Source organism: Marmota flaviventris, chromosome 18 (assembly GCF_047511675.1).
Source record: "Marmota flaviventris isolate mMarFla1 chromosome 18, mMarFla1.hap1, whole genome shotgun sequence".
Lineage (NCBI taxonomy): Eukaryota > Metazoa > Chordata > Mammalia > Rodentia > Sciuridae > Marmota > Marmota flaviventris.
The window spans coordinates 7,568,631-7,588,880 of record NC_092515.1 but is presented as its reverse complement, the minus strand read 5'-3'; the positions used below and the strand labels follow the sequence as shown (position 1 = coordinate 7,588,880).

Below are 20,250 nucleotides of genomic sequence, written 5' to 3'. Positions count from 1 at the left end.
ATGTTACAAATATCATAGTCCTCAGGACACAGGGACCTTGTTTGGATTATCAACCATGGTATGAGTGCTGGTTGTGCGGGACATTCCATGTTCTGGGGTTTGTCCAGAGCCCTGTGGGATATTGAGCAGCAGTCTTGGCCTCAATTTTCTGCATGTCAGTAGCTCTGCACAAGTTGTGCACAAGTTGTGGTCAGGTGTCTCAGATCACTGCTGTTTGACCCATGTGTTGGGAGGGAGGTGAAAAGTTTCCACATGGAACACGCTGTATTGCACGATTGTTTAGCAGCCACTGACTTGGAGGAAGGGTGTGTGCCATGAAAACTCCAAGGCAGAAGTTCAAGTACACAGTGTAGTCTGTCTGTTAGAAGGATCATATTCTTCAGAGAGGCGAGACTACGGAAACACAGGCTGAGGATGAAACACAGTCTGAGGCTCATGCCAGATAACCTGTACACATGCCGTTCACACAGGCTGCATAGCCCCTGCTCACTATCCAGGAATGCAGTGATGTGGCTTGAGTTCCTCTTCTCTCTCTGCCTACTTCTGTGATCTGTTGCTCCCAGGAATCCCTGGAATCCAGGCTCTGGAACTGTCTAACTACACCCTCACATGCAAGAAAACTGTACATTTCACCACCTTTTTTCCTCCTGCAATGTTGGTGTTCTTGCAGAAGTTATGTCTTAAAAACAATTGTAAGTAATTTTTTTTTCATTGTAGGCCTAGTTTACCTCATTACAACTTTTAAGCCATCATTAAGGTAATATTTCTGTGCTGGGGGCGGGGTAGCTCAATGGTACTGCGCCTGCCCAGCATGCTTGAAGACCTGGATTCCATCACCAGCAAAATAATCATAAAATAATGTTTCCAAGGAACACAGTCTTTGGGGTTTTCCTCATCTTTCAGCTGTGCATTGGAGTCCCTGGTAACTCATTCCTCTTCCTGCTGTATATGCACACCTTCTTATTTCAGCATCATGTGAAGAAGATTATGGAACCCATTTTCTCTCTTCTCATGTTGGCCAACACTTTGATAATCACATTCACATTGATACCACATATCATGTCATCCTTTGGAGTAAGATGGTTTGGGGATAGTGTTGGTTGCAAAGTAGTCTTGTATACATACAGAGTGACGCGGGGTGTTTCCCTGTGCACCACCTCTCTCCTGAGTGCCTTTCAAGCCATCACTGTCAGTCCCAGTAACTCAAAGTGGGCGTGGCTTAAATGTAAGCTCTCTACATGGACTTGTCCCTCATTCCTTTTCTTCTGGATCTTCAACATGCTCATCTACTTACGCATCATTGAAACTGTCACAGCCAGGAGCAATTTCACTCTGGTTGGTCATGGCTATGTTGATGCCTACTGTCAAACCAGGCAGTTTGGGAATCAGAACTCAGGGACATATATTATGAGTCTTTTGATGATTCGAGATCTGGTGTCGGTGCTCCTCATGATCGGCACCAGCCTGTACATGGTGAATCTCCTCTACAGACACCGCAGGAGAGCCCTGCACCTCCACAGCCCCCACGTCTCCTCCCAGACATCTCCTGAACACAAAGCCACCCGCACCATCCTCCTGCTTGTAGGTTGGTTTGTGTTCTTTTATTTCTCAAACAACTGTCTGACTCTTTATTTATTTTATGCACATGAGAAAATTCCAAGCCTGGAGGGGATTAGCGCAGTTTTACCCAACCATCTGCCCGTTTTTGCTGATGAAAAATAATAAAATTGTTTCTCAACTTATTTCATCCTTTTCCTTGATAAGAATAACAGGTTCCCATGGAATATTTAATGGCTGAACTGACTTCCCAAGCTTTAACAGAAGAGAGTCCTTAATGATGTGTATGGGAAAAGCAGATCCATGTAGTACTTGAGCACTTAAGATGCCACTAGTTTGAGTTCATTTATTCTATAAATCTAAAATGCACTCAAAATAGAAGGCTTAGTTTGAATAAATATATATATGTATCACTGGAATAGCTTTCACATTGATTACATGTCTGAATTAAGACATTTTGAGTAAAATGAGTATATTTTCTATATGCTATTAAAACTCTTCTGTTTGCTTTTCCTCTCTTGAAATGCAGCAACAAGAAAATGTAAAATTGACTTGGAGTTTGCATCATGCTTCTACTACAGTGTGCTGGCCTAAGAAACTGCCTGTGTATCCCACCAATGCCCATTGCCCTCCTTACATCTTCCAGGCAAGATATTAGGGCTTGGGTGTACTCCAGTGTCCTGAGAGCATAAGACATGATAACCAAGGGACTTAATAGATTCTTCATGGTGCAGGGATCATATCTGTGATATGAGGAGAGCTCTACAAATAGAGCTGGGGAGGAGAACTGGGAGGCCTAGAGATTCACTCTGAGCCTGCAGTGAGCTGCCCTGGGGCATCTCTGACATCTGCAGAAACCTCTCCACAGTGACACCCACTCACATTGGGATGGAGGGCTTCCTATCTGGATGCAGTCTCTCATGTCTAAGCTGACGTGTGTCTTCTCTCAGTCATTCTCCATGAGAGGCAGAGAGCCCCTTTCCATTGCTGTCATCACGGACTTTGCGGAATCTTTGCCCCACACCCCCTTTCTTTACTCCCACCTCCCTGACTTGAAGTCCTTGTTCTGTAGAAAGCAGTGCTTCACTCAGATCCTCAGAATGTCACACAGGGATTTGTAGATTGAATCCTTTCCTGCTTTGTCCACCACCATGGCTCATATTTCCTTTCCTGCGTGGGGAGGCCCTCAGCCTCACCATTTCTACTGATCAAGGTGAGAAAGTGACATGGATCCCTGCTGCCAACCGCACAGCCTGCCTACTGGTGCTGGCTGGGAGGCTACAGTGGAGCTGTGGAGCCACAGAGTGGCAGCCCTGGTGGGTTGGAGCGTTGGTCGCTTGTGGCAGTGTGGAACTTGCCATGCCGGTGTGGTGGGCCAGCACCGAGTCAGGGCAAACTGACCCATCATCCCCGGGAAGGTGGCCTGCACACAGTGGGCATGCCCACTGCAGAAGCTCCTGCCTGAAGCCATTTGTGAAATGCGTGGGGACCTTTTTCAGCATCACAGCCAGTGAAGGGGTAGATCTGGTACAGGGAACCTCCCATGCCAGTCCCACCGGGATAGAGGGCCCAAACACAAGTGAACTCCCCCTCAGCTCTGCAGAGGTCTCCTGCAGCACCGGAAATGGGAGTGACCCCCTAGAAACCGAGCAGCCTACCTGCCCTGACCTTTATCCTGTTTTGGTGAAGAACTTTCTACAGGAAGCCTTTGATGTATTCCAATATAAATAAAGCAAGCGCGGGCCCTTTTCTCTGTTAGAAGCCGGACCCCTCTGGTCAGCTTTGCCCATTGCTGCCCTCACTTTGACACTACTTTCTGTGTTCTGTGGTTATTTCATGGTATTGCTTTTCTTAGCTTTTATTTCTCAGCCAGCCCATCCCACTGAAGGGTAACCTGTGCCCTCGCATGCAGATGTGGGCGGTAAGTGCCCTTCAGATAGCACAGCAGCGCCATCTGATGACATCAACCTCCTGCTTCCTTACCTGCCAAGAGAAAATGTAAGTGGGGCAGACCTAACAAAAGATGGGACTCCAGAACTGATCAAGAGCAAGAGCGTCAGTACATTTCCAAGCCCTCATTATCATAAATTTGGACCAAGTGCTATTTAAACCCCTAGATCAGCACACTGGGCCCGTAAACCTGCTGTTGGTTTCCCTCTTGTGCTATAAGAGTTCTGTTCTTCAATAAACTCTACACTCACTCATCCTGGTCTGTGGGTTTCATTCTCTGATTAATGAGTCAAGAACCCAGAAAGAAGAAGAAATTGAAGATGAGCTGCTGGGTCTGCTGCCACACTTCCTGGCTAATAGGCCTGCCGCTTGCGCAGACCCACCTGTCAGCACAAGCAGTGGATTGAGTTTCATCTTAAAACTCTAGTTCAATAGGGCCTCAGAAGAGGGTCCCTAATCTACCCAGCCTCGTATTTTACATATAAACACGTGTATGTGAAGGTCCCTGTGTGTGTGTGCATACCTTACCTCTGTGGAGAACTTATCTGACTTAAGTGATATGTTACAAAGCTGTGGATAACTCCTTTCACCACGATTTTTTGTGAGGGTTCCTGGGTTGCTTTTTCTTTCCCTGCCATTCTATCTTATGTCTGCAGTAGGTGGCCAGGAAGCTGATTTCCATTGAGTGCCTCTTCCCCTCTTCCATGAACCCCTGGAAACTCGGTTCCTGTTTTATTATATCTGATTTTGTTCATCTTGATAATATTCAAGGGTGACAGAATCCAAACTTAGAGGCAGATTTCACAACATGGTGTGCTTTCAAAACAAATGGAAGACACTGCAAAATGCAGTATTTTCTTTATTAATGGAAGCCCATCTTAATAACTGACAGTGAAGACAAAAGGGCTAAGGACGCTCCACGTATTTCCAAGGCAGTACACAGGCAGAGTTGTAACTCAGGAAGTTGGTTCAGCTTTTGTTGTTGTTGTAAAATGTGTTTCTTGGACCACTTTTAGGTTCAGGCCCTCCCTTTTACCCTGTTCATAAGGGTTTGCAGCCTCCCCTCTCTCAATCTACCGACCAGAATTCAACACTTCTTAAAATGACGGAACCTATGTTAACACATTATTATCCAAAACCATAGTTCCCTCTTGGTTTTGTTCATTCTATGACTGTGTGCGTGCGTGTGTGTGTGTGTGTGTGTGTGTGAGAGAGAGAGAGAGAGAGAGAGAGAGAGAAACTGGGGACTGAACCCAGGACCATTCCTTCTCTAAGCTATACCAGCGACCATTTTACAAAATTTTATTTTTTAATTAATTAATTTATTTATTTCAAGATACTTTATTTACCCTTTTTTAGAGAGAGAGAGAATTTTAATTTTTTTTTTTTTTTTTTTAGTTTTTGGCAGACACAACATCTTTGTTTTTATGTGGTGCTGAGGATCGAACCCGGGCCGCACACATACCAGGCGAGCGTGCTACCGCTTGAGCCACATCCCCAGCCCTCAAGATACTTCATTTTCAAAACAGGTCACAACATTAACCTTTTGACCTATCCTGACATTGTACAAGCTACCAATGCCAGCTGGGCAGCTGAGGGGACATTCTCTAGTAGCTTGTTTGAAAAGTGAATAAAAATCCATACCAAACAAATATTCAATAGTTTCCGTAGGAAGATGGGTAAGTGTGACCCCACCTTCTAATCTTACACACTACTGCATCTGGGCCAACCTACTCTTATGGAGAACTTTCAAAACTAGCAGTAATTAAGTCCAGTGGTCCCCCAGATCCCTGCAGTGAACAGCTTCAGAGTGACATCTACACTCTGATACTAGTGGAGGTGCTCACAGCCGGGTGACATTTCATGCTGCTTTCCTGAGCACAAGGCACAGGCAGAGTGCCCACGTCCTGCTCTTCCACTTCGGGTGGGAAGCCATGGTTTTGACTTTGCTGCCTGCATTGCCGTGTTGATCATGACATCACATGATAGATGGCCTCTGGAATCCACTGAAAGTAGCAGCAGTGGCAACAGTGTATGTGCCCGTGTTTTCCAAAAGCATCCAATCACCCACATGCATTCTGGGCAGGTCATAGCTCTCGACACTCCAATCAAAGCCACCAGAGGTTGGTCCCCATATGCTGGATGAATAACACTTCTCATCTGGTTGAGGTCTCTTCTGTAACCCCGTCATTCACATGGTAACAAAGGACTGTTCACGTGACTCATCTTCAAGGTCAGAGCCTGTCTGTGCTTTTAATACAATTTTTTTTTTCCTTTTTTTTGTACCAGGGATTGAACCCAGGGGCACTCAACCATGGCCACATCTCCAGCCCTATTTTGTATTTTATTTAGAGACAGGGTCTCAATGCACTTTGCAGTTGCAGAAGCTGGCTTTGAACTTGCGATTCTCTTGTTTTAGCTTCCCGAACCACTGGGATCACAGGTTTGTGCCAGTGTTTAATGCAGTATTTTTGGCAGTGAGATTAACTGCAAGCATGAGAGCCGAAGCAACAGGATATCTGCCTGGCTCAGCTACTATCCTCACCCCAGAGTCTGACCGAAAGTACTTGTCCAGGTGTAGGCATCACCCACTGGGGTTGAGTTATACTCACCTGTTCTTTTGTAATCCTACCCCTTCTGCCTTTTTGGATAGAATGTTCTAAGAAACAGTGACACCCCCCCCAAATAAAAGCCCACTTCCAAAAATAAAAGCCCACTTCCAAACATGCTTGCTCTCTCTCCTCAGCCTCTGGTGACCTTCTCTTGCCCCCTTTGGGGAGCCTGAGGCCAGGAGACAGGAAAGCTGTCCTGAAGCTCATATAAAAGGTATTTTGTGTCCGTGTGGTATTTTGTGTCACCCCAAATTCACACGAGTGACTTTACTTCAGCTGCCTGTGCTGGACGGGGGCGGAATGTTGCCACACAGAAAGATGTGCATCATGAGGAGGAAGGAAAAGAGACAAATGGACAGAGGGGCCATGGCAGGAAAGAACATCGAAACCTCCAAAATATGCTAAGGAAGCAAACATCATGGTTGATAATGACATTGAATCTGGAGAGATCTACAAAAAGACTGTTCAGACTGCATTATTTATAGGCAAAGATGTAGAAAAATATTGAAAGCAAAAAGAGAAAGATAACTCATTATGTATATAAGCGGTCTTTGAAAAGACTGCAGGTCATTCCTCAGCAGAGCCCTAGCTAGGAGGAGAGCAGGGATTGAACGATTAACATGCAGAGTGCATGGTATTGTACCTGGCTCAACAGTCCTTCAAAGTAAAATGTAAGTTCCCATCTTCCAGGTAAAAACAACTGAAGAGATTTGTGATGGTCACAAGAGGTGCTGAAGGAAGGGTTTCAGTGGAAACTAAGAGAAAGTAAACAGTGACAGAAAAATCCGTGAACAACAAAATCTCAGTGCTCAGCGTAGATGCATGTCCGCTGACGGCAGGTGTCCTCTGCAGTGGTCCTTCACAAGCCAACGCCAACGCCATTATACAGCTCTCACTTGTTCTGTGAGTAGTTCTGCTCTGTGTCCTGCACATTCGAATGTCATTCTGTGAGCTTTCTTCTTCGTACCCAGTCGAGCATGTGCATTTTTTCTCCTTCCGATCAGGTCTTCTCTCAACTCAGTGTCAATTCAGAATCCAGAACATTCGTGTGTGATTCAGACCACTGTATGTGCCTCTGTGTTTCATTAGCTCCTAAGTCCTCAGTGTGCTGATGAGCACTGGCACCTGCATGTGCAGGTGGCTTGACCAGAGGATGTCATCAAGACTTCATGAGTCATTGTCCGGGCTCCTGTGCAGGTCCAGTTTTGTTCTAAGAGGGCAATGGCATTTCCTACCCTAAATGGAAACAGACCAAACTTTTCCATGATGATAAAATGATACAGTTTACTGAATTGGGAACACATCCTGATGAAGCTTTTGAAAAAGACACAAACAAAATTCAAAGTCAGATAGATACATTGCTGATATTAAGATTCAAAAGTGAAGTGTGATTTTCAAATATGATATTAGCTATGTAAACTGCAGGTGATAATGGAACAGAACACAAATGATGAACAGAAAAGTAAACTGTGTGGACAGAACGGGTCGAAATTAAGATTATTACTTCACAAAATGTGAATCACATGAACTACGAGCCAACTAAGATTTTTGAAAGTCTAGTAATCAGGACCATTAGTAATCAGGACCACAGTATACTCATCAAATTGCCAAATCCCACAGCCTCCTGAACCTCATATGATTGGTAGAGCCAAGCCATTTAAATACTGTCAGCGTCTATAAAGATGTTGTTGGAATGGATGGGAAATCACAATTAATGACACACATACCTAGTGTCATTAACTCCTCTCTTTTATATGTTCCCCAAAGAAATGCAAGAAACTCTCCAATAATCACAGAGAGCCTTTCATGCAGGGGTGCAGGCCAAGGAAAGTTCATAGAGATAACATCTATCAATTCAGGGAGGAAGGATTTAGGGCATATTCACAGAAGGAATGCAGGGCAGCAGGAAAACGAGTAACCAGCAACTTCAAGTTTAAGCTCCAGAAAATAGAAAATCCCTCTAGAAGATAAAAATGTCAACTTGAGAAGAATTCATGCAGCATAAGCCTTCTGCAAAAGCATAAGCCCATAACAACCCAAAGATTGTACTGGTAAATTTAAATCTGCACAGGTTTTAGAAGGTGAAGGATATATGGGCAATGCGGGGATTTGGGGCCTTAGGAGAACTGACATTTCATTAGTCTTGGGAGCATGTATTTTAGGTGTTGAGAGTCACGGACTTCATTTCACAATTCATCGCGTTAGGAATGTGCTTTAACTACATTTATTGAGCTTCTATCACAGGTTGCATGGGAAACATTTCAGAGCTCAGTTCTGGAGCACTTCCCACGTCTCCACAATTCTGAAAGGAGAGACAGGTCCACACAGGCCACGCGTGCTCCACACAATGGCGACTCCCTGTGCTGCGGGTGGCAGTTCACCCTGTGCCCTGCACCAGCCTGTGCTGCATGGAGCCTGGAGGAAGGTAAAACCCACTGTAGGCAGAGGAGACACAGTGGCCTCCTGAGTCCTCAGGGTCCTGCTCAGGGTCAGCTTGGATCCAGGCTTGTGGTCATTTCCACCAGCTGTGTGGAAACTAGTCTTTAATGACTTCCTGGATGCTGAAGTTCACTTTCTGGATTCGTCTTGGGAAAACCACATTCTCAGGCAGTGACTGCACTCACTCCACCTGGAAGTCCACCAGGAGATTCCCGGTGCCCCTGGGAGAGGACCCGTTGCTCCTCCTGGGCTTCAAAATGAGGCACAGTAAACAAGGTCCTTGGGGCAACAGGGGACAGGTGAGTGATGTGCCCTGGGAGGAGAGGTCCTGTCATTCTGCCCCTGAAATACAGGGCCAGGCGCAGCCTTTCCAAGACTCCTCACCGTGTCAGGGAGGCCGACTGCCTGGAGCAGGGCCCTGCAGCCCTGGGCCTGGAGAGAGAGGAGGGGAGCCCGGGGCTCTATTCCCCCTGCCCAGTCCACACCCGGTAAGGACTGCATTTGATGTCTGGTTTCCTCCTGAATGTTCTTCCTCTCATGATATGCCCATATCTTCTTCTCTCTTAGTTCCTTCAACTCTTCTGTTCTTTTCTGCAGACACGGTTTCCCTTTCTGATCTGGCCTGTGTTTAAGTCGTTTGTACTTCTTAGCTCTACAAATCCATCCTGTCTTCAACTGACTTTTCCTTTAACACTGAGAGCACTTGGTTTCCTCTGTTCTGGGTCCTCTCCTTCCTGATTAGAGCACAGGTGAGAGTTCCCTCCAGTCCCGCCCTTGACCTCAGGGTCTCCTGTGCCCTGGTCTCTGTGAGGCTCTGTCTCCATCTCAGTGCCTCCATTGATGCAGGATTATTCTGGAGCAGTTTAGCTCCAGGGTCACTTCATTATTCCTTTTTCTGCTCTGTAGCTAGTTTTAGTTTCTCTTCCCAGATTCCTTTTACTTTTCATACATGTCCAGTTGGAGGCGTAGCCTAATTTTATCATGTAACAATTGGTAGGTTCATTTTATTGCATGCGGCTTAACTGTGTCATACTTCAATGGTGTTTGAATAATAGTTTTATGGTGGAATACAGACCTCAAGTGATTTTTATGCTGATTTTCTCCCAGTAGCCTTAATAATCTCTCAAATGATTCATATGATTTAGCCAATATTATTGTCTACAATTTAATCTGTGTAGGTAAAAAAAATAATGTTGCCTTCTTCCCAGTGATTATAAATTATTCCTTCTGTATTGACAATAAAGCCCTCTACTGTCATAAGGGGCAAAAGCAGAGAGAGAAGTTATCTGCACTGGTATCTGATATGAGAGGGAAGCTTTCCACATTTAACCCCAAACAGGGTATTGTTGACATTATTGATATTTTTTCACAGAAACAAATCCTTTTTATTTTTATCTCTAAAACTTTTAACTTTATATATGTGGCATTTAATCCCATGATTTTCTGTGTCTATTGAGGTTGATGAGGAGATTTCTCCTTGAGTCTACTCCTGGGGGTGGTCACACAGCTGACCTTTCTAATGCTGAGCCTCCTTGCACTTATGACAACTCACTGGCTCAGTTGCTGGAATCCTTTTGCGCGGTGTGGGATTCCTGTCAGCCATGATTTTGTTCAGATTGCTTTTCATCTGGAAGTGGAAGGACACACTCTTGTCATCAATGTTTCAACTACATTTCCTTCTGTTGTGAAGGCTATGCGGCCCTCACCTTGTGATTAAGAGAATCCACTTCCTGCCCTTAGGAAGTGTTTGCAGATGTTTCTGCATCTGGTGGTTGGCATCCTTCGCTGTTGAAGCATTCCTTGGGAATCCTTAGGAAGCCCTTTTTCCCCAGTATTCCATGTCATGCTGGGGAGCACTGCACTGTGCTGCCTGCGGGTCTGAAATCTATGGTAAGTCGAGTCTCCTAGGGTTTTCTCAAGTCTCATACCTCTGAATTCACTGACATAGTCCATCCCAACATCACCTTTTCACACACGTCTGCGGTTTCTCAGTGTCTCTTTCTCACACTGTACACCTGACACTGGGGAGCCTTCACATGGGGCAGTGGGACAGTCTCACAGGAGGGGATAAATGCAGCAGTCTGTCCAAGGAACTGTGTTTGCCTTTGCTTTTCCTTTCTATTGAGGTTGTTTGATATTTTTCTGCTGCCTTCACAGAAATTCTCTCTCCCTCCTTTTCTAGGGCTCCTTCTGCTCTTCCTGTTCTAATGCCATCATTCTTCCAGGGCTCTCATCCAGTCTTCACGTTTACTTCTGGAAGGCACATCCACAGTGCTTTGCATAATAGAGTTTGAGTCACCAGGTGGTAAGTAAAAGGTGCTTTGTGTTTTGAACATACTGAAGATCAGGGTTTTCCTGATTCTCTTTTGTGACTCCAGATGAATTGCCATGTCACATGAGCCCTTGCACTTGTGGCCCTCACTTCAGGGCTGGCTGCTGGGTGCATTTCCCCCCTGCTTCTCAAGTGCCTGGGGAGAAAGCTGGGATCTCACAGTGACTGTGGGGGTGGTGCTTTTATAGCAGTTAGGTGGAATGTGAATTGACCTGTGGGTCTGTTGTGTCCTGACCTGGTGTGTTCCGCCCACTGTGGTCCACTAAGGATGTGTGTGTTTACACCATAAATATTGACGCCATGTGTATTTGAGGACAGCCATTTAAGGGGAGCATTTCAATGCAGTGGGATTTTTATACCCAGGGGTTCTGTCCCCTAAAGCACATTTCCCAACATATGGAGGGCGACACCTATAGGTAAGTCCGAGTGCAGTTTGTGATCATCATTGTTCCCTGGAAGTCCCCATATCTCCTTCACTGGGTGGGTGTCACTCAGCTCGTGTGCTGGTGCTGCAGGCCAGTTCATCTGCTCTGACTGGGACCCTCCAGGATCTGCTGAGGAGCTCGTGCCCAAGACTTGTATGTGCTGTTGCTTTTGACCGGTGTTCTTTTGTATGAACAGTGTGACTGTATTAGACAGCACACACAGATGCCCACCACTATTCGAGTCATACTAGAGTCCTTAGTGTGGATCTGCTGTACAAAATTACAGCAGACCCACAACAAGACACATGAGATGTGGTATTTTTCAGTCTTGCAATCTCTGCCTTCAGCTTAGTCTGTTTAATTCAGTTACTTTTTACAGATTTATTCCAACTTTATTGAGGTCTAATTAACAAATATTACCAATAGTCTTTTAGGTGAAGAATGTGTTGACCTGGTGTACTCTGTAAAATGACTACAAAAAATCAAGTTGGTTGACAAATCACAGTGTGTGTTTATGTGTTGAGAGTATTCAAGATCACTTTTCAACAAACTTGAATACACCACACCTTAATACCATCTTCTTGTTGTATGTTACCTTGAACTTACTTCTCAAGTACATGAAAGTTTGTACCCTTTGATACCTTGTCTCAGTTCCCAGCTCCCAACTGCTGGCACCCACCTCTCTCCCTCCCTGTTGCTCTAAGTTCAACATTTTTAGGGTTCACATATAAGGGAGATCATACAATATTTCCCTTTCTATCTGGTTTCTTTGACAAATATAATGTCTTCTAAATTGATTCAAGTTGACACAATTGAGAGGATTGCTTCCTGCATGTGAAGGAATATTATTTCATTGTATCTGTGTGTGTGTGTGTGTGTGTGTGTGTGTGTGTGTGTGTATCATGTATCCATCCATACATCACAATCATTTAATCCTCATGTTCATTGGTGGACACGCAGGTTGTATCTATATCTTGGTTTTATAAACATGCTGCAGTGAACGCAGGAGGCAGACACCTTTGAGAGATTGATGTCAATCCCTCTGCGTGTGTTGAGGCAGGATTGCCAGGGCACACGGTTGTTGCAGTTGCAAAGTTTTGAGCCAACTCCACCCAATTTCCATCAAGGTTGTTCCATTGAACTCCTACCAGCAGTGCCCATGAGTCTGCTTTGATTCCCATCTCAACCGCTGCTTGTTCCTCCTGCTTTATCATAATGGCCATTTGATGAAGTTACATCTCATTCTGATTTTGATTTTCGTTTCTCTCATGGTCTGTGAGGTAGAGCACCACTTCATTTGCCTTTGTCCATTTAAAGAACTCTAGAATAACTGTCTATTCATGACACCTGTCTATTGAAATAATAGTCTTTTGCTCTTGAGTTGTATCATGTCCCTTTATATATTGTGGAATTAGCCTCCTGTCTGATATAATATTTGTGAACACCTTCTCTGATTCAAATTGCCTTTTCTACTTATTCCTTTTTGTCACGCAGTAACTTTTTATTTTGAATTGCTCCTTCTTGTTTCTTTTTCTGTCACGTGTAGTTTTGTTGTCATATCCAAAAATGTATGTCAAGGAGGTTTTTTCTTATGATTTTGTCCAAGAAATCATATGGAGACAGATCTTACATTACATCATTAATCCCATCTGAATAGATGTTTTTGTGTGATAGTAGGAAAGGGTCCGCCATCATTCTTTGCATGTGGAAATCCAGATATTCCTTATCCTGCAATTACAGGGATTTTCTTTCTCCATTGTGAGTTTTTGATGCCCAAAGGTTAGGTGACTGTATATATTTGGGTTTACTTCAGGAATCCTCATTCTCTTCAGTGGTTAACATTACTTTTATGCTACTAATGTACTTATTAGATTACTATAGTTTTTTGATAATGTTTAAAATCACCAAGTGTAATGACCCCAAAGTTTATTACATCTCAGCAGAGTTTTGGCTATCAGGTATGTTTTTGGAGAGCCTCATGACTTTCAGGATTGGTTTTTCCAATTCTCTGAAAACTGGTATTAGAATTTTCATTGAAATTCCATTGAATCCACAATCCAATTCAGTAGCCTGGGCATTGTCCCCACATTAATCATTTGTTTTTCCTTCCTAATTGCTGTGGCTAGGACTTCAAGTATCATGCTGAGAAAAGAGGCAAGAGTGTGCTTATTAGAGGAAAAGCCTTTGGCTTGTCGGTATTGAGTATGATGTTTGGTTGAGCTTCTCACTCGTGGTCTTCACTATGTCAAGGTACATTCTTTCCATGCCTAATTGCTTGAGAGTTTTTATCATGAAAGAATGTTGATGGTATTTTCACATCAATTGAGGATGCTGTGTCTGCATCTCTTGGGAGGATCAATGGACTTCACATTTCCTTCTGCTAATATGAGCATCCATTTATTCAGTTGTGTGTTGATCCATACTTCACCCCCAGTGTAAATCCCAGCCCTTCAGGTTGAATGTTCCTTTTAATGTGCTGTTGGATTCTGCTTGTTATGATTTTTTTTAAGTGCATGCAAGGATGTTCTTCAAAGACACTGAACAGTAGCATTTTTACCACATAGTGTCCTTGTCAAGCCTTTGATTTGGGATCATACCATTTCTGAAAAATGAGTTTGGTACTCATTTTTGTGCTTATATATATTTTTTGATGTATGAGAGAATTAGTATTATTTTTCAAATGTTTGTTAAAACTCAGCAGTGAAGAACTCCTGTCCCAGACCTCCCATCAATCTACAATTTAAAAATTCAGATTCCATCTTTCTCATTTGAGTTAACCCAGATTACCTATTTCTTTATGATTCATTCTTGGTAGTTGGCATGTTTCTAAAAGTTTATTCATTTTTTGTAATTCATTTAATTGCTTAGAATACAACTGTTCATAAGAATCTCTGATCCTTTTTGGTTGTACATTTTCCCTCTGCTCATCTAAGTGGGGCTGATCCCATTCATCCACAAAGACTATGCAGCTTGTGTATGAGATGTCCAGATGAGAGACTGATGTCATGCCTGGCCTCCTGCCCCTGGCCAGAGGGAGTGTGGACTACATCAATATAGAAGGGAATATTGTGAATAGATCTGGATGATAAAATGAGGAAATGGCAAATGTCCCAAGCAAGGAGAGAAGATGTCGAAGGAAGACCTCTGGCTAGGGTGAGGAGGGAGAGAGGCCATGCCTTAGTGAAACTAGGGAAAATAAAATGATCAAAACATTTGAGGTTGAGACTGAAATCATCATATCATGATTAAAGACAAGATGCATTTTAAATAATGAGAGTGTGGTCGCCATGGTAATCTGTGACTAGTTCACAAATTCAAACCATTCAAACTCACAAAATTTAAACTGCATAGTTGGTGGAAGGCACAAAAGAACCTGTAGAGGAACAGGACTCCAACACTGTGCGAGTTCAAAGAATAATTTGAATACTGATCCCTTAACAGGAAAGTGACAGTAGGATCCCTGCAGTACAGATCATGCCCAAGCAGGGATTGTGGTGAAAGTGTAGCCTGAGGTGACCTGACAATGTTCTCATGGACTTGCTCAGTGTGGAGACACATGTGGAATTGACCAGAGGTCCAGGAAGGACTATGGTTCAGGTGAAGGAAGAACTGGGTCACGGAGAAAGTATCCCCAAGCAAAAGAAATACTGAAATAAACTCCAAAATCCAAGAAGTATGGTTGAGATATTGACCTCATCCATTTCATTGTTAACCTAAATGAAAATCTTATCATTTCCTCTGCAATTACATTTCTGAAACTAATTCTGTTCCTATAAGAATCAAGACAAAAATGCCAGACCAAAAAGTAGCTTTTATTCATGCTGCAGTCCTCAGAATACAGGGTCCTTTGTTATCCTGGGTTATCAACCATGATGTGAGTGCTGGTTCTGCTGGACATTCCATGTTATGGGATTTGTGTGGAGCACTGGGGAATATTGAGTAGCAATCTTGGCCTCAGCCTTCTGCATTACAGTAGCCCGGCCCAAGATGTGAGCACCACAAATGACTCACATCATTCTAGTTTGACCCATGGGTACAAAGTGAGGTTGAAAACACTGTGTCGGATGAGTTTTTAACAATTATCGACTTGGCAGAAGAGTGGGTGTCATGAAAATCCAAGACAGAAGTGCACAGTGTAGTCTGCCTGTTATAAGGATCATGCGCTTTAGAGAGTTGAGAGTACTGAAATGTAGGTTGAAGATAAAACATAGCCTGGGGCTCAGAGGAAAATATGCCTTATAACCTGCACATTTGTCTTTCACACAGGCCACCTGTCCCCTGCTCAGTGTCCTAAATGCTTGATGTGCCTTGATTTCCACCTTCTTTGTCCACCTCCTGGTGTGAATCCCAGGAATCCCTGGAATCCAGGCTCTGGAAGTGTCTCACCAGGCCCTGAAACACAGAACTGCACATTCCATCATATTCTTCTCCTCCGGAACCCTAATACTATTGCAAATCTATGTCTTAAAAATAATCCTAATTAATTATTTTCCATTTGGGGCCTTATTTCCCTCAATAAAATCTTCTAAGCCATCATTAAGATAGTGTTCCTGGGCTGGTGTAACTCAATTCTCTGCACCTTCCCAGCATTCATGAAGACCTGGATTCTGTCCTAGGCACAGCAAGGTCATAATAAGGAGAAAATGTTCCCAAGTGACACAATGTTTGGTGTTTTTCTAGTCTCACAGCTGTGCGTGGGAGTCGCGGGGAACTTGTTCCTCTTCCTGTTGTACATGCACACCTTCTCAGTCCAGCGTCACATGAAGCTTATGGATCCTGTTTTTTCCCACCTCACCTTGGCCAATACTTTGACAATCACCTTCACACTGACACCACATGTAGCGTCATCCTTCGGAGTAAGACAATTTCTGGACGATGTTGGTTGCAAAGCAGTCCTGTATATGTACAGAGTGACGCGGGGTGTTTCCATCTGCACCACCTCTCTTCTGAGCGCCTTTCAAGCCATCACTGTCAGTCCCAGGAACTCTAAGTGGGCGTGGCTTAAATTTAAGCTCCCTACATGGACTTGTCCATTCTTTCTTTTCTTCTGGGTCATCAACATGCTCATCTACAGCCACACCATAGAAACCATAACAGCCACTAGAAATTTGACTCTGGTTGGTCGTGGCTATGTTCATCCATACTGCCAAACCAGGCAGTTTGGAAACCAAAACGCAGGGAGATTTCTAAGTGTCATCTTGATTCATGACCTGGTGTTTGTGTCCCTCATGATTGGCACCAGCCTGTACATGGTGAATCTCCTCTACAGACACCACAGGAGAGCCCAGCACCTCCACAGCTCCTGCGTCTCCTCCCACACATCTCCTGAACACAAAGCCACCCGCACCATCCTCCTGCTTGTAAGTTGCTTCGTGGCCTTTTACTTCTCAAACAACTATTTGACTCTTTATTCCTTTTATGCACACAAGAAAATCCCAAGGCTGGCAGGGCTGAGTGGAGCTTTATCTTCATGCTACCCAACCATCTGCCCATTTTTGCTGATGAAAAATAATAAAATTGTTTCCCAATTTACTTCATCCTTTTCACAATAAGAATTACAGGTTTCCAAAGAGCATTTGATGGCTGAAATGACCCACCATGCTTATAAAGGAGAGAGTCCCTCGTGATTCATCTGGGAAAAGGTTTTGTAAGGGTCCGGCGAAGCGTCGGAGAAAGAGACCACCAAGTGACCACTCATGCAATTGGCAGAAGGGGATTTATTGATCTAGCATGCTAGGGCTCCGTGCCCACTCAAGAAGGGAGAACAGCCCAGAGCCCCGAGCAGGGGCTGAGCACTGCTTAAGTACACTTTTTTGGGGAGGGCGGGGATTTTACATACATCACAGTCTCCTTTAACAAATCACCATACACCGCGGGAAAGTCAAACAACAATTCCTAAACATGATTAGTTCATTCATTGGCGGGAACAGGTCAGGCTGGAGTGATAGGTCATTCCTAAGGAGGGGGTTACATTCAAACTGATTGGTTTGGGTCTTGAATGCCTACCTGACAAGACCACACAGAGCCCTTAAGTTATTAAACAACCAGGCGATCAGGGGGAATATCTACTGGGCAGTTTGAGTATTGTCTTAACAGCTACAGGAATTTCAGGTTTTGCATGTAGCATAGGAACTTAACAATACCTAGTCCTTTACATTTTAACTCAGGCCTTGCAGCTTAGAAACTTTACAATGCCCTGTCTTTTACCCTTTAACTTTTACACTTTAAGTTCAATTTCTTTTACCCTTACAGTTTTTTCTTGTTAACTTGACCACTTCAAATGGCACTAGTCTGAATTCATATACTATACAAATCTATTGTGCTCTCACAATTAGGAGACTTAGTTTGAGTAAGTGTATGTGTGTATCACTGCAACAATTTTCATATTGATTGCATCCTTAAATTACTATTCTTTATAAAGTGAGTGCATTTTCTATATGACATTAAAATGATTTATCTGCTTGCTTTGGCTTTTTTAAATACAGCTACAGAAAATATAAAATGTGCTGGCCTAAGAAACTGCTTCTATGTATCTGTGTTAGGGAGCTATTTTGCTACTTTGACTAAAGGACTGGACCAGAACCACTTTCAAGGAGGACAGGATTATCTGAGGGCTCATTGTTTCAGAGGTCTTAGTCTATAGGCTGGCTCCAATCCTCAGGCACAACGTTAGAGAGAACATCATGGTGGGAGACTGTGGCAGAGGGAAGCAGCTTCCATCCTGGTGATCAGGAAGCAGAGAGAGCGCTTTCCACTTGCCAGATACAAATATATATACCCCAACACTGTGCCCCTAATTCTCACCTCCTGCAGGCACACCCCACCACGTCACTTAATTCACTGATTGGGTTAAACTCTTATAACCTAGTCATTTTGAAGCCAGATTTAAAGATGGGTAGTTAGTGTAGTTAGGTAAATCGGGTCTAATATCGAGTAGGATAAAGAAAATGGAGTAGGATAAAGAAAATGGAGACCATTATCGAGAATGGAGTCCAGGAAACCAGAACAGCATCTGGGGAAATTGAAATGTGAATGTCCTCAAGGCCTGGAACCCATCCTAAGGAACTAATGAAACAGCTCCCAGCAAACAGGGAGGTGCTAATCAGACCACCCCAGGCCCTTCCTGCCCAGATTACCCCCTCCAGCCCCATCAGTCCCCCTGTCTCCCACTTTTTGGCCTTCCCACCTGCTTTCTATCACTGCAGGATAGAAGGAAACAAAGGACAGGAACGTGGGAGACTAAAAGAAGACCTTAGTCATAAAAAAGGGACGACCTCCCCTTTCCACCTTTCAGGCCCCCTTCTTCCTCTGGGAGGAAGTCTTTTCTGCTGTCCTTAATAAAGCCTCCACTTTCCACTCTACTTGCCTCAACCTGCTTCTCTGGTGTTATGCTTCAGCATTTGGGGAAGAAAGGACTCGTCATCGGTAAACAGCAGTAACAATTTCTCCTCTGAACCTTCTTGCATTGTCTCACACATGAGCTTTTGGGGGACACCACACATCCAAACCATAAGATTCTGTGCCTGGCCCCCAAAAGCTCATACTCATCTGACCATGCAAAATACATATAGTCCTTTCCCAAGAGTCCCCATAGTCTCAACAGTTCCAAGATTGCTCACAGTTCAAGTGCAAAGTCTTCTCTGAGGCTCAAAGTAATGTCACATTGTGAGCGCCTGTAAAAATAAAAGCAAAAGCAATTTACAGGTATCCAATATATAAAGGTATAGAGTGAACATTTCTATTTACAAAACTAGGGGCATAGAGAAGGGATGGTACCAGAGCTAGATCGAATTCCAGTTGGGCAAACAAGTCCTGTTCTCCTGTCCAGCCCTTGGGGCACAGGGCATCATGTTGTTCTCTCCAGGCCTTTCTGTGGGCTCTTCTCTGCTTGATTCCTGCAGCTTTCCTAAGATGATGTCTCACATTACTGGCATTTCTTAATTTCAGGTGTCCACTGCAGCTTTGGCTTCCTCCTCATATCTCCACACTTGACTTCTGGGGGCCCTGCAGGGACTCAGGCCCTGCTATGCTTTTCCTGGCCTCCAAGGCCTTCCTTAGAAATCTTAGTGGAAGCCTCCATGATGCCCTAACTCCAGCATCCTGCATTCCTGAAGAACTAGCACCATGTGCTTGATGCCAAGGTCTACTGCCATCTCTCCATTTGGAGCAGCAGCCAAGCCTCCAGGGACCCTGGCTGTAGCAGCCTCTGAGTGCATGAGCATGTTGAAAAACTTCCTAGGCCCCCTAATGCAAAAAAGTGTGTCCCAAAGGTCTTTTCTCAAGAGAATTTTTACTTTTATTTTCTTGAGTCTGAGATGGGTGTAGTCCTGCCAATTCCAGAGATGCCTTTAGGCCATCTTTGACATTGTCTCTGGGCAAAGTCTTTAGCATTTCTTTAGTGGCCTTAATGTCTTTAAAAACTGCAATTTCCTTAGCCTCCTTTTATTCTGGCCTTTCAAGTCCAGGTTTTTCAAATCTTTCTGCTCTGTTTTCTGCTCCTGAATATCACAATGAACTTGGCTAAAAGCCACCAGCAATATCCATGCCACCACCTGAATGCTATGCTGCCTAGAAATTACTTCTGCCCGGTTAAGAAATCCATCACTTTTAAAAATCAGCCTCACAGATGGCCTCAGGACATGGACAAAATGCAGACACCTTCTTAGCCAGAAGAGAACCCCAATGGCCTCTAGTCCAATTACCCATAGGTTCCTCCTTTTCCTCTAAACTCTCTTGATCCCTCTCTTCACTGTCCATGAAGCTATTGGCATTCTGGTCTTTTGAACTCCCATCAGAAAGCTGCACTGGTGACAGTCTAAAGCATTTCCAGCTTGCATTGCTAAGCATCTCAAAATTCCTCCCACCAATTCCAAAATGCTCCAAAAATTTATGAACCACATTATCAGGTTAGTCCAGCAACAACGGCACTTCTTGG

The 20,250-nt window shown here is 44.0% G+C and overlaps 2 protein-coding genes and 1 pseudogene across 2 annotated transcripts; 2 read left to right on the top strand and 1 right to left on the bottom strand.

Moving 5' to 3' along the window:
- The first annotated feature begins 948 nt into the window (after positions 1 to 948).
- Positions 949 to 1,722, top strand: LOC139702711 (vomeronasal type-1 receptor 4-like). The gene has a single exon (XM_071604576.1). The coding sequence runs from the start codon at positions 949 to 951 to the stop codon at positions 1,720 to 1,722; it is 774 nt and encodes a 257-aa protein (XP_071460677.1).
- A 3,602-nt stretch (positions 1,723 to 5,324) lies between these two features.
- Positions 5,325 to 6,088, bottom strand: LOC114079209 (ornithine decarboxylase pseudogene; annotated as a pseudogene).
- A 9,870-nt stretch (positions 6,089 to 15,958) lies between these two features.
- Positions 15,959 to 16,867, top strand: LOC114082757 (vomeronasal type-1 receptor 4-like). Its single transcript, XM_071604214.1, has one exon. It carries the CDS (start codon positions 15,959 to 15,961, stop codon positions 16,865 to 16,867), a length of 909 nt encoding a protein of 302 aa, XP_071460315.1.
- The last annotated feature ends 3,383 nt before the right edge of the window (positions 16,868 to 20,250 follow it).